At 39.9% G+C, this 21,796-nt stretch overlaps 1 protein-coding gene and 1 pseudogene across 1 annotated transcript in view; one reads left to right on the top strand and one right to left on the bottom strand.

Annotated features, from left to right (window-relative positions):
- JAM3 (junctional adhesion molecule 3) overlaps positions 1-21,489 on the top strand; it is a 28,432-nt gene extending 6,943 nt beyond the window's left edge. The window contains exons 4-9 of the mRNA XM_006892854.1: positions 2,149-2,301; positions 2,762-2,964; positions 4,203-4,302; positions 20,808-20,937; positions 21,025-21,073; positions 21,454-21,489. Coding sequence (XP_006892916.1) covers positions 2,149-2,301; positions 2,762-2,964; positions 4,203-4,302; positions 20,808-20,937; positions 21,025-21,073; positions 21,454-21,489 — 671 coding nt within the window. The remainder of the gene's footprint in view (positions 1-2,148; positions 2,302-2,761; positions 2,965-4,202; positions 4,303-20,807; positions 20,938-21,024; positions 21,074-21,453) is intronic.
- On the bottom strand, positions 12,205-12,504 carry LOC102873267 (annotated as a pseudogene).
- Positions 21,490-21,796: the final 307 nt, after the last annotated feature.

Below are 21,796 nucleotides of genomic sequence, written 5' to 3'. Positions count from 1 at the left end.
TTGAGAAAGATGGGATAAATTACGTATACTGCATTGAAACAGATGAGGGCAAGAACTGTTTAAAAGGGATTTATGGTTAGATATTATTGTCATGACAGGAGTACAGAATGAAGGCTGCATAGTGGAGTGGACATGGGGGGAGGGATTGTATAACAATGAAAACAATTTCCTTTTACTTTTCAAAGAGAAGAGGAAATTACTGGGGAGGTTGGGCAGGGCAACAATGAATGGAAATCCAAAGTCTCTGTAAACTTTCATTAAAATTAATAAAAAAGAAATTAAAAAGAAGAATATCCTTTGAAGAACAGAGATATTATAATTTGGTGGAAGCCTGGATTTTGGTTTTTTTCCTTTGGATACTTTGAGTGTCTTATCTAAAAAAAGTATTGTTTAGAAGAGCAGCCTTCAGAGATTCAACCCTGAAGTTCTTCACATACTCTTCCTCTTCTGGCCAACTTGCTCCCTACTGGAGGGGTAGAAAGGGAGAGAAACTGAAGGGTTAGGAGGACAAAGCTGAGCCCATCAAGTCACACTACTGCTTCCTCAAAACGGTATGTGCTCCTCCTGTCCTGAGCAAAATCGACTTCAGATCCCACTGTCCCTCCACAAACTGTGACTCTTAGGAAGCCTTTCACAGTTCAACTAGAAAATACGGCATTCTAATAACTGTCCTTATTCAAGATTTACTCAAATTCAGGTACTTGGAAATTCTACCTCTTGCCTCTGGAGCTACTTACCATAATATCAGAGTCAATTTCATGACATTGAGTGTGTACGGCAACATAGTCCACCACCAGTAAGCCATAATGTCACATTCTCCACAAGTCTTGCACACTCCTCAGTGGATTTATAGTCAAGCTCTGGCCACTCTCCTTGTGGAATTTTTATTCCCTGGATGCCAACTCATATGCTTTCCTCTAGGACCTACTATACCTCAATATGGTAGTCCACTTAATATAAAATGCCAGTCCTTCTCACCTTTCTAGCCATAACTCTTTATGGCAGTTCTCTGAAAATTAAGGAACTCTGATAGTACCAAGTCCACCTTCTCAAACCCTGCTTCTTAGACTGAATCATCCAGATCACACAATATCTAGACTGAAGATATGAAGGAAAAAAGAATATCTTTTTAGAGCTCTGGTGGTACGATGCTTAAATGCTAACCTGCTATACAGAAAGTTCAAATCCACTCCAAGGGGAAAATGACTGCACCGATAAACACTACACCCTAGAAAGCCCTATTAGGATGGCAGAACCCTTGAATATTGGCATTAGCCTGCTTTGGCAGGGGGACATGGTCTCCAGCTACCTTAACTACAGACATACTGTCTTGCATATCATCAACAGCTTTAGGACCTATAAGAGAATGCTTTTCACACTGAGAAAAGGTGGTGGAAAGATTGTGAAGAGACTATGGTACTGCTGTGAAGAGACAATGGCAAGGTGTAACCAGAGGAACCATGGAGATAAAGGCCACAGGATGATTGAAGGAAGAGCTGACTTATAACTTCTCTGAGATAAAGTTTGCTGGACTAATTGAGGAAATCAGAGATTTGTGCTATTGAGCTGAACCTGGACTTTCATTTTCTTTGAGCCTTTTTAATCTGGTTTGGGACTGCTGAACTAAACTTGAATTGACACTATATGGTCCTCTTTGCCTCTCCTCTCTCTGCAACCTATTTCCCTAATAAACCCCGCACTTGTTAGTAAAAAAAAAAAAAAGTATTGTTTAATTCAAGGTCAGTAACATTTTCTTCTCTGTTTCTAAGAGATTTATCTGTTAGGTCTTCTTTGTAGGCATGCGAAGCCAGCACCAATCTTTTTTGTGTGGCTAACCTGTTTCCATTTGCAGTATTAAGTGTCTTGCCTTCTTTTTATTCTTTTTTAATGGGAAGTTTTTCCTAGAATTATACAAAAGTAATTAAGCTTCTGGATTCAACAACAGAGACTCATCATGACTACCTCTTACATATGACATTTGGTGCTCAGGTTACCGATCACTATTAGACATGACTTTGTTATTTAGGAATAGAAATATACTTGCAGTCTCTTTTCCTTTTACGTCAGAAGCCCATAGAGAATCCTTTTTGAGTGCAAAGACATCTTTAAAGTGGATTTTGTGTATGTGCCCTGTCCTGTCTTCTGCAGGTGATTTGGTAGGTCGTGCAGAACTCCTGGGGAAAACATCGCTGAAGATCTGGAATGTTACTCGGAGAGATGCAGCCCTTTATCGCTGTGAAGTGGTTGCTCGAAACGACCGCAAGGAAATTGATGAGATTGTCATTGACTTGACTGTGCAAGGTAGGAAGTGACTCGTATGCAATGAAGCCGTCTTTGCTCTTTCCAGGCTTCACAGGTTTAGCTGCAGAATAAAAGAGATCTGCTCTCCTTTTGAGCTCTTTCCTTCTAGAGCTGCAGTCTCTAAAGGTATCATGTGATTTGGGTTGTGGAAGACTTGTCTGTCAACTTGAGAGTCGAGAAAGAATGAGGAGGGAAGTGGGACTCATACCAGTTACTCATAGAGGTACTTCCTTTACCAGTTACTTTGATATACTTCAGTCTTCTCCAAAGCTTTCCCATGATGGTGGAAGGAATGAGAAAGATATTTTGGGGTGGAGTGAGGATGAAGTCACAGCTAGTGTAGATGTGCTCACGGGACAACAGTAGCGTGAGCTTTAGTTTGGCTGTCTTATTTTTGGAGGTGATAAAATCAGATCCATGTTGCTTGAATGTTAAACACCAACCCCTGTTTTTCCTGCAGTGAAGCCAGTTACTCCTGTCTGCAGAGTGCCAAAGGCAGTGCCTGTGGGTAAATCGGCTACCCTGCACTGCCAGGAGAGTGAGGGCTCCCCCAGGCCTCACTATAGCTGGTATCGGAATGACGTGCCCCTGCCCACAGACTCCAGAGCCAACCCCAGATTTCGAAATTCCTCGTTTCTCTTAAACTTTGAAACAGGCACTCTGGTAAGATCTCTTCAAGAGGTGAGGATGGAAATATCTCTGTTGGGTTAAGAATTGTCGATTGTGGACAGAACAGTGTTAGGAGAGACTCTGAAGCCCACACATAGGATGGGTGCTAAAAATCCCGAATGTTGAGCTTAATAGAGGAAGACCTCTACTTAACTCTTCCTTTAACAATAAATTCTAAGAGGGTTGAGTAAAGGAAGGGAAACTTGTAATTTAAAGATTTAATATGTTTAACAGTGTTGTTAGGATCTTGACCAACTGTAAAAATAATTATGAAACGAGGAAATTGATCCTTGTGGCCCCTGGACTCACCCCAATTGGTATCTTGTATTTAGTGATAAAAATGTTGTTCAGTGTTGTAGGCATGATGATAGTATTGTGATGATGATGTTAAAAGTCTTCATCTTTTAGACATACATTCTGACAAATATTCTTAGAATTTGTTTCAAAATAATTTCTTGTGATTGGAAGTAGGAAGGTGGAGTACAGAGGAGACAAGAGAAGCCTTTGCTGCAGGACAGGCTGGCAGCCCCACAATTATCATGTCAGCTTTTTTCTGCACATTAATTTCTTTTAGGAGATAACGCTTGATCCGTATTCAGCTACATGTAGGAAGAAGCCATACCACTAGGTGATACTTGTCTATGTTTATGCTATACAATAGTTTGAAGAGGTCGTCATCATCAGAGTCCCTCCATAACAGATCAGCATCTCATCCTAGATGTCACTAAATCAATTGCAGCTGAGCCAGTTCTAACCTGATGACCTCTGGGCTTCTGAGGAGAAGTGTGCTGCAGAGGATAGTCACTGGCTAATTGTCCTTAAGGACTTTAAGAAAGTCACCAGGACTTTCTTCCAAGGTACTTCCAGGTGGACTCAAACTCCCAGGGACTTCCTGGATGTTGGTTGGCTTTTATATCTTTCCATGTGCCAGAGGAGACACTATTAGAAAAACTTCCCTGGTCAGTGACTGGGAAGCCCAAGAAATGAACAAACATTGTACCATGTCCTGGTCTTAGTGGACTCTGAGGTAGGATGTCAGACACCTGTTCTGTCTTATCCTCTTAGATGTTTTCTGAGTGAAGTCAGCAGTACCTGTTTGTAGAGTCCCAGAGGCAGTGCCTTTGGATGGGACAGCCACACTGCCCTGCACAGCCAGGACTGAGTGAGGGCTCCCTGCCCCGACTCTCTCAGCTGGCCTCAGGTCTAACTTACTTATTGTTTTCCTGAAACAGGTTTTCAATGCTGTTCACAAGGATGATTCCGGGCAGTATTACTGTATTGCTTCCAATGATGCAGGCTCAGCCAGATGTGAAGAGCAAGAAATGGAAGTTTGTGAGTTATTTTTGTTTGCTTGTTCCAAGGACTTTTTGTAAAAATTTATTTTGATGAGAATGTTGTTGTTATGTGCTGTCCAGTCACCTGCAACACTATGTACAACAACCCTAAAACCTGTTCTGTCCTGTGTCCAACACACCTACTCCTATTACCCAGTTACTGAATCAATCCACATCATAGAGGGTCTTCCTCTCCTGCACTGTCTCTCCACCTTCCCAAGTATGATGTCCTTCTCCAAGGACTGGTCCCTTCTTGCAACATGTCCAAAGTATGTTAGTCAGAGCCTCAGAATCCTTGCCTCCAAGGAGCCACCCAGTTTAACCCTTTCCAGGATGTATGTCAGACAAAGCTTCAGAATCCTTGCCCCCAAGGAACAGCCTGGCTTCACCCTCTCTAGAATGAACCTGTTCATTCTCTTAGCAGTCCATGGTATACTCTTCTCCAACACCACAGCTCAAAGGCATCAATTCTCCTTCTATTATCCCTAGTTGTTTTCCAGCTCTCTGATGCAAAGCAAGTGATTGCAAAGACCATGGCCTGTATCAGGCACACCTTGGTCTCCAGAGTGACACCACTGCTCTTCAGTACTTTGGACAGATCTCTAATAGCAGACATTCCCATCACAATATGTCTTTTAATTTCCTGGCCACTAGTACCAAGAGTGTTGATTGTGGAGCCAAGCAAACTAAAGCTGTTATCAATCTCAGCCTCTTCACCCTCTATCATGATGCTGCCAATTGGCCCAGTGGTGAGAATCTTTGTTTTCTTGATATTGAGCCTCAATCCATGTTGAAGGCTGCAGTCCTTGACCTTCTGCAGCAAGCGCTACAGGTCCTCCTTAGTTTCAGCAAGCAGGGTTGTGTCATCTGCATAACGCAGATTGTTGATGAATCTTCCTCCAACCTGATGCCACGTTTCTCCTTATAGAGCCCAGCCTCTCGGATAATATGTTCTACATATAGATTGCAAAGGTATGGAGACAGGACACATCCCTAGCATATACCCTACCCAATTTTGAACCATGCAGTGTTCCCTTGCTGTGTTCTGACAACTGCCTCCTGGTACAAGTATAGGTTTTGCATTACCACGATCAAGTGTTCTGGGATTCTCATTCTTCTTAGTGTCAGCCACAGTTTGTTGTGATCCACACAGTCGAATGCCTTTGCATTATCAGTGAAACACAGATAGACATTCCTTTAGTTACTCTCTGCTTTCAGCCAAGATCCACCTAACATTAGATACAATATCCCTAGTACCATGACACCTTATTACCCAGCCTGCACTTCTAGTAGTTCTCTGCTGATGTGCTGTTCCAGTCATTTTTGGATAATCTTCAGAATCTTGTGTTCATGTGATATTAATGATATTGCTCAATAATTTGATTTAATTTTCCTTAGGTTTAGTTTGAACTTGCATATGAGTAGTTGGTGGTCAATACCGGGCCTAGTTTTCACAGCTGATAGTGAGCTTCTCCAGCGGTTCTTCCCACAGATGTAATCAGTCTGATTCCTATGCATACCATCAGGTGAAATACATAACCTGTGTTTATGTTTCTTATAAAATATATTTTAAATGAATAAATTGTTGATTGGGAAAAATTCAATCATTCTTTCTCCAGCTTCCCACTCCTATTCCACTTTCTATACATAAAGATGGTGATACTGATTACATTCCCCACACTATGTCAGTAGTCTTATTGTTTCTGTTCTAATTGTTTCATATTTATTTATTTAAACTTCCTACCTCTATCTATGGAAGACTCTCATTTCCAGTCAGTAGAGGGTCAGCTGTGTATCTGTTGCTACTTGATGGTACACAAGTGTGATGATCTTTACACTTTAGGGTAAACTGTTAGTTTATTGGTGACATCATTGTTAGGTGCTGTTTGGTGACCTCTGACTCACAGTGACTCCATTGTTGTTTTTTGTGCTGTGGAGTTGTTTACAACTCATATCGACCCTATGAACAATAGCTTTGAACCCTACCTTATCCTGAGGCAAGCTCACTGTCTCTTATATACCTGACCCCATTGCCATAGCCATGTGTCAATCCATCTCATTCAGGATCTTCCTCTCCTTCTCTGTCCTGCCATCCTTCCAAGCAAGATGTCTTTCTGTAAGAACGGGTTCTCTCCTGGAAGCATACCTAAAGTATGTGAGACAGAGCTTCAAAATCCTTGCCACCAAGGAGCAACTTGGTTTCGCCCTCTCTAGAAAAGATCTGTTTGTTTTCTTGTCAGTCCATGATATGGTCAAGACTCTTCTCCAGCACTACAACTCAAAGGCATCAGTTCTTCTTCTGTCATCCTTAGTCATTGTCCAACTCTCAAATTCATTGCAAGCAGTTGAGAAGACCATGGCCTGGATCAGGCACAACTTAGTCTCTAGTCTGGCATCATTGCTCTTTAGCACTCTAGAGAGGACCTTGACAGCAGATTTTCTTAATGCAGTTTGTCTTTTGATACCCTGACTGCTTGTGCTTAGAGTGTTGATTGTTTTTCTGAGCACAATGAAATTGTCAACAACCTCAATCTTTTCCTCATCTGTCATGATGCTTTTTTGATGTTGAAGACTGTAGTCCTTGATTTTCTGCACCAAACACTCCAAGTCCTCCTCAGTTTCAGCAAGCAAGGCTGTGTCATCTGCATAAATGCAGGCTGTTGACAAGTCCAGCCTCCCGAATGATCCATGTGTAGCAGAACAAAACTCCATGTGCACTTCATAGGCTTTGTCTTATTTAAAACCATATTTGTGTCACTGTGCCAGTCCATCTCCTTGAGGGTCTTTCTTAATTTCACTGACCCTCTACTTTTCCAAACAGCTTGTCTTTTTCCAAGTACTAACTTCTTTGATACTGTGTCCAAAAAGTATTTGAGACAAAGTCTCAATATCTTTTCTTCCAAGGACTACTCCATTTGTACTTTTTCTAACACAGAACTTAAAATTCATTGTCACTGAGTTGGAATCAGCTCCTAGCTGACCCTCCACTGGGTTTCTGAGGCTGTAAATTGCACAGAAGGAATATATCCATCTTTCTCTTATGTAGCAAGTGGTGTATTCAAGCTTCCAGAGAGGCTGGGCCTTTGGGTTTGTAGTGTAACTCTCTATACAGAATGTTTGTTCTTTTGGCAGCCCATGAGATAGTCAATATTATTTTCCAACACCACAATTCAGAGGCATCCATTCTTCTTTGGATTTGATTAGTCAGTGTCCAACTTTAATGTGTATATGAAGCAATTAAAAATAGCATGGGTTGAGACAGATGATGTATTTTAGTCTTTAAACTTACATCCTTGCCCTTTGTTACAATAAAGAGGTCCTTATAAAGGATTTGCCCAATGCTTTGTGTCCTTTGATCTCTGACTGCTGCTTCCTTAGATGTTGATTGTGGGTCCAAGTACAAATAAATCCTTGACCACTGCACTCTTGTGTATTTATCATAATGTGGTTTATTGGTCTAGTTGTGAGAATTTTTGTTTTCTTTATGTTTAGTTGTAACCTATACTGAAGACTTTGATCTTCTTTAGAAAGTGATTCACGTCCTCTTCACTTCCAACAAGAAAGGTTATTTTATCTTTATAACTCAGATTGTTGATGAGTCTTCCTCCAATCCTAATGCCACATTCTTTTTCATATGGTCCAATTTCTCAACTTCTTATCTGAGGATCTCAGAACATATTGCTGTCAGAACTGATTGATGGCTGACTCTGTAGTCGGTTTTTCAGAGGCTATAAATTACAGTGAGGAGCAGAAGACTCCCCATCATTTCTCCTGTGCAGTTGAATTTGAACTGCTGCAGATTAGCAGGATGACTTTGATTAGCAGGATGACTCGCTACCAACTGTGCCGCTACAGCTCCCCCACAGTTAGCTTGTCTCTGTTGGGTAGTTTTAACAGACACAGATTCCTGCTGTTTAGGAAGCTCCAAGTCCCAGTTCAGGACTCTGACTCCAGGGGATGGTGGTGTGTCTCTCTTTTCCCTTGGGAAAGAAAGCTCCTTGTTGTTTTGCAGCTTCTTTTTCTTAGCTCCCTGGGGATCTTCATGTGTTATGATCTTCATGTGATTTGTAACTTTCCCTCTGGTGCTTTCTTGCTGCAAATCCAAAGGCCCAACCTCTCTGCAGGGTTGAATTCACCACTTGCTACATAGGAAAAGGATGGGCATTTCCTTCTATGTGATTTACAACTTCAGAAACCCAGTGGAGGGTCAGCTAAGAGTTAATTCCAACTCAGGGCCAGTAAATTTTGAGTTTTGTGTTTTGAATCTCTCTGCCTAATCTAGGGAGGTCTTGGTGATGTAAGTCCTAAGAACCTGTGTTGCAATCCCAAAAGCATACAGTTTGAGTCTGCCAGTCACTCTGCTAGAAAAGGATGGGCAGTCTTCTCCTGTGCGATTTACTGCTTCTGAAAACCTGCTGGAGGGTCACCAACATACAGCAGCAACTTGCCTAATCTGCTTTTTTAATATCTAAAAGTTGATTGGTTTAAGATAGCATATACTGACATGGTCACATTAACATAATAAAACGAAAATCCCATTTTCAAATGGGATTACATCTATACGTTTAGTGGTTTAGACTTTAAATACATATTTAGGGGACACCAAACATTTAAGAACCTCTCATGGCCTAATGGTAAGGTGTTGTGCAGCCAATACAAAGGCATGCAGTTCAAGCCCTCAGCTGCTCCATGGGAGAAAAATTGGCATTCTCTTCTTGTACAGTTTGAAGTCTCTGACTACCCACTGGAGAGTCAGCTATGAGTTCTAACTCAGCGGCACATAACAATATTGCTGATTGTGCACACTTCGTTTATGCTACCAATAAAAATGGCTTATAGGGTTTTCTTCCTTTCTATATAAAATTGATTATTTTTTCCAGATTTTTGAAGGGTGATGCCAAGATCTAAATTGGCCTTAAATTATATGTATAGTTAACTTTTGGTAGAATTGACATTTTTACTATGCTAAGGCTTCCAATCCATGAATATGGTATGTTCTTCCATTTACGTAGCTCTCTTGATTTCATGTCATTGTGTTTTTTATTTTTCTTTGTATAGCTGTTTTGCGTCTCTGGTTAGATTTACTTATGGACATTATATCTTTTTGGTGGCTACTGTAAATGGCATTGTATTCCTTACTTTCTTTCCAGGATTCTCTTTGTTACTGTAGAGGAATCCAGCTGGTTTTATGTTGATCTTGTTTCGTGCCATTTACTAAATGAATCAGTTAAATACAGCACTCCAGTGGCACAATTCCTGTAGAGCTGCCCAGCTAACTTAAAGGCAGTGCTTCTCTAGCAGTCTGAATCTACCAGCCACTGGATGGAAGAAAGATGGGCAGTCTCCTCCTGTGCCACTTACAGCATCCCAAAAAGCCCCTGGAGAGTCAGCTCGTTAGGTGCTGTTGAGTCAGGTACAACTCACAGAGTGACCCTATGAATAACCTGTCTAAATACTATCCTATCCTATGCCATCCTCACAAACTCTGGCACACTCAAGCCCACTGCAGCAGTCACCATGCCAGCCTATCTAGTTGAGGGTCTTTCTCTTCTTTGCTGCTCCTCCACTTTCTTAAGTATGATGAACCTGATGAACCTCTCCAAGGAATAAATTTTCCTAGCAACATGCCCAAAGTATGTGGGCATCATCTTTGCCTCCAAAGGAGCACTCTGGCTGCACCTTCTCCAAGACATACCTGTTTGTTCTTTTGTCTGTCTATGGGATATTCAATACTGTTAATCCAACACCACACTTCAAAGGCATCAGTTCTTCATTTGTTTTTAATTTATTGTGTTTATTTATTTATTTTTTATTTTTCTACTAGTTCATTCTAGGTGGTATACCACTGATCTGTGCACAGAGGTAACTTGTGATTGCTGTGATGCTGAACACTGTGACACTGAAGTGCCAAATGTGGTAATGGTTGCCCATGGTGGACAGTGTTTGCTGGAGCTTCCCGATTAAAACAAGCCTGGAAGCAGGAGTGGCATCCACTTCCAAAATGGTTTGCTTCCATAAACTTTATGAACAGTGCTCAGGCCTTTCGTTCATAGGGTCGCTATGAGTCATCTATGACTCAGTGGTACCTAACAACAACAAACAACTAGCTTATTTACAAAATTCAAATACAGATTTGAACAAATTCTTTAAATTTTCCTCCCCCCTGCCCCCATCAAATTGCACAATCCAGTGATGAATCCCCTCTTCCCTCTGCACATCCACATCCCTCTGCTTCCAGCCTCTCCCACTCCTCCTGGATCCTTTACTCATTCTAGAATAACGGTCTTATACAATATTTATCCTTGTGGGACTGAGTGAGTTCACGCAGCATAATGCTCTCCAGTCCCTCCCAAGTTAGGTAATAATTTACAACGTTGTTGTTCCTGCATGCTGCATAGTATTCCATTGTGTGAGTGTACCATACTTTCTCAATCCATTCGTTTATGGTTGGACATTTGGGCTGTGTCCATGTTCTTGCGATGGTGAATAATGCAGCTATGAACGTTGGTGTACAGATATCAGTATGTGCTTCAGTTCTCATATTCTCAGGGTCTATTCCAAGTAGTGGAATAGCTGGGTCATATGGAATTTCTATGTTCAGAAAAAGACTGATAACCCAATTACAGAATGGACAAAAGACATGGATACAATTTTCATAGAGGAAGATATTTGAGTGGCAAACAGACACATGAAGAAATGCTCCAAATCGCTGGCAATAAGAGAGATGCAAATCAAAACCACCATGAGATACCATCTCACTCCAGGAAGACTGGCAAAGTTTAACAGGGCAGCAAGTAATATATGTTGGAGAGGATGTGGCAAGAAAGGAACTCTTATACATTGTTGGTGGAATTGTAAAATGGTGCAACCATTCTGGAAGGCAGTTTGGTGCTTCCTCAAAAAGCTGAACAAAGGCATCAATTCTTATTCTGTCATCTTAATCATTGTTTAGCTTTCAGACGCATAGCAAATGACTGAAAAAAATGTGGCCTGACGAAGGCAGACCTTAGTCCTCAAACTGAGATCATTAATCCTCAATATTTTGGAGAGGTGTCCCTGACTACAAAAATTTCCCAGTGCAGTATGTCTCCTGGTCTTCTGACTCTTGGTAGCAAGGTTATTGATAGTAGATCCAAGTAAGATGAAGTTGTTGACAGTTTTACATCCAATTTGGATGCTTTTTTATGTCTTTTTTTTTTTTTTTTTTTTTGCCTTACTGCTCTGGATAGGACTTCCAGTATTTATTGAAATAAGCCTGATGGTAAAGGGCTACTTTGTCTGATCCCTATCATAAAGTGAATGCCTTTGATCTCTCCCTGTTGAGCATAACATTGTCTATTATATGCCTTTAATTTTATGGTAAAGAAATTATTTTCTGTTTGTTTTTGCTGAGAACTTTTATGGAAATAGTATTGAATTTTTCCAAATGTCTTTTCTGTATCCATTGATAAGATCATAGGATTCTTTTTCCTTTGTTTTATTATATGGATTAAATTATTTTTCTATTGTTGGACCACCCTTGCTTACGTGATATGAATCCTACTTAATCATCTTTTATAATTTTTTGATAGGTTGAATTCAGTTGGATGATAATTTTTCTTGATAATTTTCCATCTCTGTTCCTAAGTAAATTGGTCTGTAATTTTCTGATTTTGTATTATCTTTGTCTTACAGTATTATGTTTGTTCCATGGAGTGAATTTGGGAGTATATCCATCTTTTTCTTATTGTGAATTTGAGTAGAATTGGTCATCCTTTCTCTGAATGTTTGGAAGAATTTACCAGAGAGGTTGTTTTACCCAGACCTTTGTTTTGTTTGACAGTGTTTTTATGAACTTTTTTTCCCCTTTAACAAAACCATAATTTTATTTGCTTTTCAATAAGTTTAAATCCTTGAGGGATTACAGCATTACATAGATTCTGTGTCCAACGGCCTGAACAGGAAGGTTGCTCTTAAACTTGGCCCAAACCATACCATTGTTTCTGTGGGCACAAGTTATTTTCCTCCAGATTACTCTGGTTTTGTTAGGTTTGCCACCAGGAGTCACTGTATTATTTTTTTTATTTGTAAACATAAGCACATCTCTTGCCTAAATAGAATTTCATTTAATCTTGAGCAGTTTTGAGAGCTTGTGCTCCTGGTTCTGGAGACCTCCTTTGTAGCCAGCAAAAGTGGCTTTGCACCACAGCCTCCCAGCCATCTTTGTGGTTTAGAAGTCCTGCTCCCTGGAAACCTTTCTACTTCACACTCACCAGGAAGAATCAGAGTCCTAGAGCAGCAGCCCTCTGGTTGTCAGGCATCTAGCATCATCAGCCCTGCATCTCTGCCCTCCCACCCTTCCTCTAGCTGGAATCTTTGGAAAGCAGTCACTGCAGGGGTCCTCAGGTTGCCCCATTGTCTTGCCAGACCTATCGATGAACCCACTCCAATTATTTAATCCCAAACTTCAGAAGTTGGAGGTCTCACCCCATGTTTTTATGAACTTTTACATTTATGTTGGTACTGTTCGATTTTTTTACTTCTTGTTTAGTTTAGGTAGGCATTGAGTTTCTACAAAAAAATTTTATTTCCTCTTGTTTTTCAAATTTTTGGAGTATATATCTTTATAGTATTTTATTTCTACTTTTTAATTCAGATTTACTCTGTTGTGCTTTTTGTATCCTTGCTTTTTCCTCTTTGACTTGCCAGGGGCTTATTGATTTTATTGATCCTTTTAACAATTTTACTATTCCTTCCAGTCTTGTTAAGTCTGTTGTTTTCCTGTGTATTTCTGCTCCTGTCTTTATTATTTCCTTTCTTGTGGAGACTGTAGGCTTTGCTTGCTTCTTTAAGTGCCAGAGTTGCTGAGTTAGTGTTGATTGTGGTTTTCTCTTTTTTTTATATATAATTTTCAATACTATAATTTTTAATATAATTTTTATTAGCTGACATACAATCATTCATATAGGTGTTTCTTGCATGCACATTAGTGATTTATGCAATCTCTCATTTACATTATGTCTCATTCATGTACATTTTATATTATACATTCATATACATTTTATTTTATGTAATTAATTACTGTTGATCTATGTCTATTATCACCTCATCTTTTCAGATCACTTTTTTCCCTATGCTTTCACCCCCCCATCCACCCACTAACCTCTACTATCCTAGTGATTTCTCCCTTTTCTTTTTTCTGTCTCCTTTTCCCTTCCCCTTTTGAACATTTATACATCTTGTTCCGTTTTCCTTCTGTTTTCACAATAATAGTCTTATGCAGTATTTGTCCTTATGAAACTGAGTTAGTTTGCTCAGTATAATGCTCTCTAGCCTCTCCCAAGTTTTTACAAAAGTATTTTACAAAATTGTTTTTCCTTAGTGTTGTATAGTATTCCATTGTATGAATGTATCACAATTTTTCAGTTGTTTTGTTGATGGGCATTTAGGCTGTTTCCATTTTCTTCTACTGTGAATAACACTGATACGAACATAGGTGTACATATCTCTGTCTCTATCTCAGTTCTAATTTCCTTAGGGTATATTCTTAACAGTGGATTAGGTGAGTCCTGTGGGATTTCAATTTTTGGGTTCCTCCTCCCCTTTTTTCTTTTCTTTTTGTGTACCGTTGAATCTGATTGGGCACAGGAGGTTGCCTCTCCTTCTCCAGTGGAGCATCTGGTGGACTCAAACCATGTGCCTTGAGGATTGCAACACAGCTTCTTGCCACTAGGCCACCAGAGCTCCCTTTGTGTTTAGCTTTTTCAAGGAAATGTCAGACTGCCTTCCATAGCAGTTGTACCAGTTTATAATTCCACCAGGAGTACATGAGAGTACTTCACATCCTCTCCAACATTTATTGCTTGCTGTCCTGTTAGACTTTGCTACTATTTCTGGGATGAAAAGGTATCTATCTCATTGTTTTGTTGATTTGCATCTCTCTTGCTTGTCAGCGATTTTGAACATTTCTTAATGTGTCTGTTGGCCATCAGATGTCTTCCTTTTGAAGAGTCTTTTGTGCATTTTGTTACTGGGTTGTCTGCTTTTTCTTGTGGTGGAGGCTCTGTAGTATTCTATAAACGTTAGTTATGAACTCCTGTCTGAAACTGCCACATATTTTTCCTCAGTTCATAGGCTTTCTTTTCACCAAAATTACTGGAAAAAACTTTTTTATTCACACAAAAGGGCTTGATTTTTAAAAAGTCCCATTTGTCAATTTCCTCCTGTCCTGTTTGTGCATTTCTGGCTATATTTGCAAGCCTTTTTAACGCCATAGGCTTGGACTTCTAAGTTTTGTTTCTGAGTTTCTATTTTGTTTTCTTATGATCCTTATAGTGTTGGGTCTCTGATACAGTTTGGGTTGATACTTGTGTATTGAGTGGATCCTGTTTAAATTTTCTGCAGGTAGATGTCCTGTTTTGCCAGCACCATTTGTTGAAGAGGCTTTCATTTCCCCATCTGATGGGTTTTCTTACCCAATACCATGCTGTTTTGGTTATTACTCTGTGTAGTAGGTTTGAGATTAGGGAGTACTATGCATCCTACTTCTTTTTTCCCCCCAAAAAAGAACTTTGCTTACTCAGGATCTCTTTCCAAATAAACCTGCCATTTTCCTTTTTTTATCTCCTTTAAAGAATGAGTTTGATATCTGCATTGGGATTGTGTTGAACATATAACTTACTTTTGGTGGATTGTCATTTTCACAAGGTTGAGTGTTCTTACCTATGAACAGCTAATATTTTTCCATTTAGTTAGGTTTCTTATTGTGTGTTGTAGTGTGTTTTGTAGTTTTCATTATAAAAGTCTTTTGTGTTTTCCAGTTAGGTTTCTTTCCAGATATTTCATGGTTGATTACTGTCCTTTTCGATGCTTTGTTGCTGTTGAGAAATCCTATTGATTTTTGTATACTGATCTAGTTTCTTGACACTACTAGTCTACCAGTTCTGACAAGTTTTTATTAAGTCTTTGGTTTTTCATGTGCACGCTCTTTATTTTGTGTGCATATAGTGACAGTTTTACCACCCTTTTGCCAATTTGGACACCTCTTATTTCTTCTTATTGCCCTAGCAGGTGTTTCCTATACATTGTTGAAAAGGAGTGGTAATATTGAGCATTCTTATCTGGTCCCTGTTCACAAGGAAATGCCTTTAGTCTTTCTCTATGGAGAATGATGTTGGCTCGTGATTTTCTACTTACACTTTTCAATATGTTGAGGAAATTCCCTTCTGTTCCTATTTTGTTGTTTTAATCTGGAATGGATGTTAGATTTTCTCATTGACTTTTACTGTATCACCTGATAGGATTGTGTAGTTCTTGTTCTTTGCTTTGTTAATATGATAAATTACATTAATACTCCTCTTATGCTGAACCATCCTTATACCTGTTATGAATCTCACTTGGTCATGATAAATTATTTTTCTGATGTGCTGTTGGATTCAATTGGGTAGGATTTTGTTGAGGATGTTGCACTTGTATGCATTAGAGATAATGGTCTATAATTTTCTTTTTTTGGTGATGTCTTTGTCTGCTTTTGTTATTAGGGTTATGCCTGCCTGATGGAATGACTCTGGGAATATTCTTTCTTTTTCCTTAATAATTTAAGTAGAATTGGTGATAATTGAATTTCTCGTAGAATTCATCTGTGAGCCAGAATTTTTTATCAGAGAGTCTGTTGTTGTTGTTATATCCCATCGAGTTGACCACATCTCATACCACAACAGCTCTGAACCCTGCTCTATCTTGAGCAAATATTACTATCTCTGACACACCTACCCTCATTACCCCACTTATGTCAATCCATCTCATCCAGGGACTTCCTCTCTTGCACTGTCCCTTGACCCTTCTAAGCATGATATCCTTTTTCAAAGACTGGTCTCTTCTGGCTGTATGCCTAAAGTATATCAGCCAGAACTTGAAAATCCTTGTTTCTAAGTAGCATCTTGGTTTCATCCTCTTTAGGGCAGACCTATTAGTTCTGTTTGCAGTGTATGTTCAAGACTCTTCTCTAGCACCACAACTCAAAGGCATTAATTTTCCTTCTGTCATCCATGATCATTGTCCAGCTTTCTAATGCGTACTAAGCAGTTGAGAAGACTGTGACCTGGATTAGGCTCACCCTGGTCTCTAGACTTACATCCTTGCTCTTGAGCACACTGGAGAAGTTCCTGACAGATTTACCGAATGCATTTTGCCTTTTGATTTCCTGTCTGTGTTATTAGTGTTGATTGTGGTGTGGAACTGAACAATCTGAAATTGTTAACAATCTGTCTCTTCTCCATTTATCATGCTGCCAACTTGATGTTGAGCTTCAGTCCATATTGCAGACTACAGTCTTTGTCCCTCTACAGCTTCAGATCCTCCTCAGTTCCAACAAGCAAGGCTGTTTCATCTGCATAATGCAGATTGTTGATGAGTCTTTCTTCAGTCCACATTCCTCCTAAAATCCTGTCTCCTGGATGATATTTTCTGCATACAGTTTGAAATGGTATGGAGATGGGGCACATCCCTGACAAACTCCTTTCCTGATTTTGAATGCAGTGTTTCCTTGACTGCCTCCTGGTTTTGCATGAGTACACTCAAATGTTCTGGGATTCCCATTCTTAAAGATAGCTATAGTTTGTTGTGATCCACGCAGTCAGATACCTTTGCATATGCATAGTCACCTAATTTCTTCTTTGATGATGGGTCTTTCAGGTGTTCTACTTCTGTGAATTTAGGTAGGGTGTGAATTCCTAGGAATTTGTCCATTTCTTCTAGGTTTTCAAATTTCTCAGAGTAGGGCCTTCTATATTTCATTAGTAACATTTTAATCTTGTTATATTGTGATATTACCTCTTCAATTTCATATTTGAGTTATTTGTATCTTCTCTTTCTTTTCTTAAATTTGCCAGTGGTTTGTCTTTTATATTGATCTTTCAGAAGAATCAGCTCCTGGTCTTCAATTGTTTGTTTTCTGTCCCACTAATTTTAGCCTTTTTCCTTAGAAAGGAAGTTATCCTTTCTTCTAGATTCTGTGAGATTAGCTTGTTCTTTTTGCTGTAGGTGTTATTTTGTTCCTTTATTCTTTTTATGTTTACTTATTGCTATGAACTGTCCCCTGAGAATTGCCCTAGCTGTATCCCAGAGGTTTTGATATGTTCTATTTTCATTCATTTTGAGGAACTTTTTATTTCACTTTTTGGTTCTTCTATAACCAAGTAGTGTTCAGCAGGGTGTTACTTAGCTTCCGCGTGTGTGGTGTTTTTACTTTTTATCCTCCTGTTAATTTCTAGTTTAATGGCATTATGTTCTGGAAAGATACTTTATTTCATTGTTTTATTTATTGAAGCTTGTTTTGTGCTAATATATATGCCAGTTATGAAGGATGTACCATGTGCACTTGAGAAGAATGTAAATTGAATTTTAGTTTGGTGAAGTACCCTAAATAATGTGTACAATGTCCAGTTGGCTGATCATATAGTTTAGTTCTTCTGCATCTCCTTAGAGTTGACCTGTCATTTGGTCAGAGGTGATGTGTTAAAGTCTCCTGCTACTGTTGTGGTGCTATTTCTTCAATTCTGTTAACTGTTGTTTTACGTATTTTATAGATCTGTGATTTGGTGTGTAGATATTTACAAAGGTTATGTCTTGATCTATTGTGTCTTTATTCATTATATTATGCCCTTTGTTATCTTTTATGGTAGTTTTCATCCTGAAGTCTATTTTATGAGATTAGTGTTTCCACTCCAGCTTTCTTAGGGATGCCATTTGCTTGGTATATTGTTTTACACCTTTTGATTTTCAGTCTATCTTTCTCCTTGGGGCTTTGTGTCTGTTAGGCAGCATATTGATGGGCTTTGTTTTCATAGCGATTCTACTACTGTTTTCCTTAATCTGTGCGTTTAAGCCATTCACATTATTTTGACTATTGACAGGCCTGGTTTTTTCGTTGTTGTTTTTCTGTTTTCCTTCCTCTGTCTGGCTGTTGCTTTGGTCTGTCCAGTTTCCTTTGCAGTCTCTGTTTGAAGGACTTCTCTTGGAATTTCTTGAAGAGTTGGTCTTGTTTTCACAAATTCCTAAAGTCCCTGCTTTTCTGTAAATGACCTAATTTCTATTTCATATTTGGTGGATACAGGATTCTCAGCTAGCAGTTGTTTTTATACTTCTGTGTATGCTAGCTCATTGTCTTCTTGCTCGCATAGTTCCTGCTGAGAAGTCAGGGTCATTACAAAGGCTGAAGAAGAAGAAAAGACCAAGATGGATGTCAGATGAGACTCTGAGTATTGCATTAGAACGCCGAGAAGCCAAAGCTAAAGGAAGAAATCAAAGAGCTGAACAGAAAATTTTAAAAGGCAGCTCGCGACAACAAAGCAAGATACTATAATGAAATGTGCAGAGAGCTGGAGTCAGAAAATCAAAAGGGCCGGACTCGCTCAGCGTTTCCTAAGCTAAAGAAGTTGAAAAACAAATTTAAGCCACGGGTGGCAGTACTTAAAGATAGTTTTGGTAGAATGTTAAATGATCCAGGAAGTATCAAAAGAAGATGGAAGGAGTACACAGGAGTCACTGTATCAGAAGGAATTGGCTGACATGGAGGAATTTCATGAAATAACATATGAGCAAGAGCCTATGGTGATGAAGGAGGAAGTTCAAGTTGCTATGAAGGAATTGGCAAAAAACAAGGCTCCAGGAGTTGACAGTATACCAATTGATTTATTTTAACGAACAGACGCTACCCTGGATGTGCTAAGTTGTGCCAGGAAATCTGGAGGACAGCCAGCTGGCCAGCTGACTGGAAGAGATTGATAATTTGTTTCTATTCCAAAGAAAGGTGACCCAACAGAGTGTGGAAATTATCAAACAATATCATTGATATCACATGCCAGCAAGATTCTGCTGAAAATTATCCAAAAACGTTTGGAATACTATGTCAACAGAGAACTGCCAGATGTATAGACTGGATTTAGAAGAGGTCGTGGTACTAGGGATATGATAGCAATGTTAGATGGATCTTGGCAGAAAGTAGATAATACCAGAAGAATGTCTTATCTGTGTTTCATTGACTATGCAAAGGCTTTTGACTGTGTGGATCACAATAAGCTATGGCAGACTCTGAGAAGAATGGGAATCCCAGAACATTTGATTGTGCTAATACAAAACCTATACTTGGACCAAGAGACAGTCGTCAGAACAGAGCAGGGAGACACTGGATGGTTAAAAATCAAGAAAGGGGTCCATCAGGGATGTATTTTGTCTCCATACCTTTTCAATCTGTATGCAGAACAGATCATCCAAGACGCTGGGCTGTACGAGGAGGAATGTGGCATCAGGATTGGTGGAAGAATCATCATCAGCAACCTACTTTATGCAGATGGCACAACCCTGATTGCTGAAAACTGAGGAGGACCTGAAGCGCTTGCTGCAGAAGGTCAAGGACTGCAGTTTTCAATATGGATTGAAGCTCAACATCAAGATAACAAAGATTCTCACCACTGGGCCAATTGGCAGCATCAATATGGATGGTGAAGAGATTGAGATAGTTAACAGTTTTAGTTTACTTGGAACACTCTTGGTAACAGCCAGGAAATCTGGAGATGAATAGCATTGGGAAAGTCAGCTGTGAGGGACCTCTCAAGTGTACTGAAGAGCAATGACGTCAGGCTGGAGACTAAGGTGCACCTGATCCAGGCTATAGGCTTTGCAACTACGTGCTATGCATCAGAGGGCTGGACAGCCAATAGGGATGGTAGAAAGAGAACTGATGCCTTTAAGATGTGGTGCTGGAGAAGAGTTGAATATACCATGGACTGCTAAGAGAACAAACAGGTTTTTCCTTGAGAGAGTGAAGCCAGAATGCTCCTTGGAGTCAAGGATTCTGAAGCTTCGTCTGACATACTTTGGGCATGTTGCAAGGAGGGGCGGTCCTTGGAGAGGGCTATCATGTTTGGGAGAGTGGAGGGACGCCGCAGGCGAGGAAGACCTTTGATGAGATGGATCAATTCTGTGAGAGGTGGCAATGCGTGTGTTTGAGATGGCGAGGTTAGCACAGGATAGAATGACATTTAGGGCTCTTGTATATAGGGTAGCTATGAGTTGCAAGTGACTCGATGGCACATAACAACAACAATAAGGGTTTCATATGATCTATGAGCATATTAGATTTTGGACCCAGTAAAGATTGTTGTTGGGATGAGGAGAAAAAGGTGCAGGAGCATGGCAGACATGTCTGACCTCTTGGGAATTGGTCTTGTGTTGCTGATACTGTTAACAGGGACAGCTCCCCTTGGTGGAGTTTGTAAAGGTCAGATATGATCAACCTTGTGCTGCCCTTAACTTTTATTGAACCATAGTCTCAGTATTTTCTACAGTGAAATCAGGTGTTATGTCCTGTGTGCTGGCTAGAGACCTAAAGTACTCTCTATCTGTCCTCTTGGATGGGATAGTCATGAGAGTCATGGGGTTGAGGGGTGGAGTACAGAGGACAGATTCAGGACAGTGGTGTCAGTGTGTTATATAATCTCTTCTATGAAATCTACTTTTCTTCAGATGATCTGAACATCGGTGGAATTATTGGGGGTGTCTTGGTTGTCCTTGCAGTCCTGGCCCTGATAACAGTGGGTATCTGCTGTGCATACAGACGTGGTTACTTCATCAACAACAAACTGGATGGAGAAAGGTAGCCTCCCATACAAGGATAAATCAGAATTCACTGGTGTTAATATGACACTTGGTGGTCACAGAACTTATTTTTCTATTTTCATAGCTACAAGAACCACGGGAAGCCTGATGTTAACATCATCAGGACAGATGAGGTAAGAACAGAACATAGTTTAGGACATCTGGAAACCCAGGTGTGCCCAGCAAAGAAAATGGTATCTATACTCGCATACCAAGCTGGCCTTCATAGGACTCTTACACATTTGAAAAAGATTTTCAAGTTATATTGCAGACCCTGTGCTCTTTATCCATGTGGTTAGTCCTCGCTTGTAAGCACTAGTTGTTGTTAAGAATGATTATTTTGCTGAATTTCCGTTTTGCTCTAGGTGTCCTTCCCAAGAAATGGGGGAGTCAGTTAGATTGGACTGTGAACTTTGCTTTCCCATTGCCCCACGAGGATCAGTGGATGGGTAGAGGGTGATGCTGTCATTCTGTTAGAGGATGGTAATGACATAAGTTTGTGTTGGCTTTGCAGGGTGACTTCCGACACAAGTCTTCATTTGTGATCTAAAATCTGACAGTATGGCCAAGAGAGCACATGCAAATACCTCTACTAAAAACTCCCATTAAAGCAACTTGTGAGCAAAGTGCACTTGGAAAGAGCTGAGCACTCATGTCGAAGCTGCCGCTGCTGCTTTTTCCCTTGCCAAAGGTGACCACTACTCCTTTTTTTTTACTTTAAAACAAGCCCCATAAATAAAAGAATTTTCAAGATGGTTATAGTAATCACAAGGGAAAAAACTAAATTAGCTCCAAGTCTGATTCCTCTGTGAGTAAGTAAGCTGCTGCTCACATTAACTGTCCTATGCTTGGGCCCT

This window comes from Elephantulus edwardii, unplaced genomic scaffold (assembly GCF_000299155.1).
Source record: "Elephantulus edwardii isolate Elephantulus edwardi_28Jun2011 unplaced genomic scaffold, EleEdw1.0 scaffold00120, whole genome shotgun sequence".
NCBI classification, from domain to species: domain Eukaryota; kingdom Metazoa; phylum Chordata; class Mammalia; order Macroscelidea; family Macroscelididae; genus Elephantulus; species Elephantulus edwardii.
This window is presented reverse-complemented; position numbering and strand designations above follow the sequence as displayed.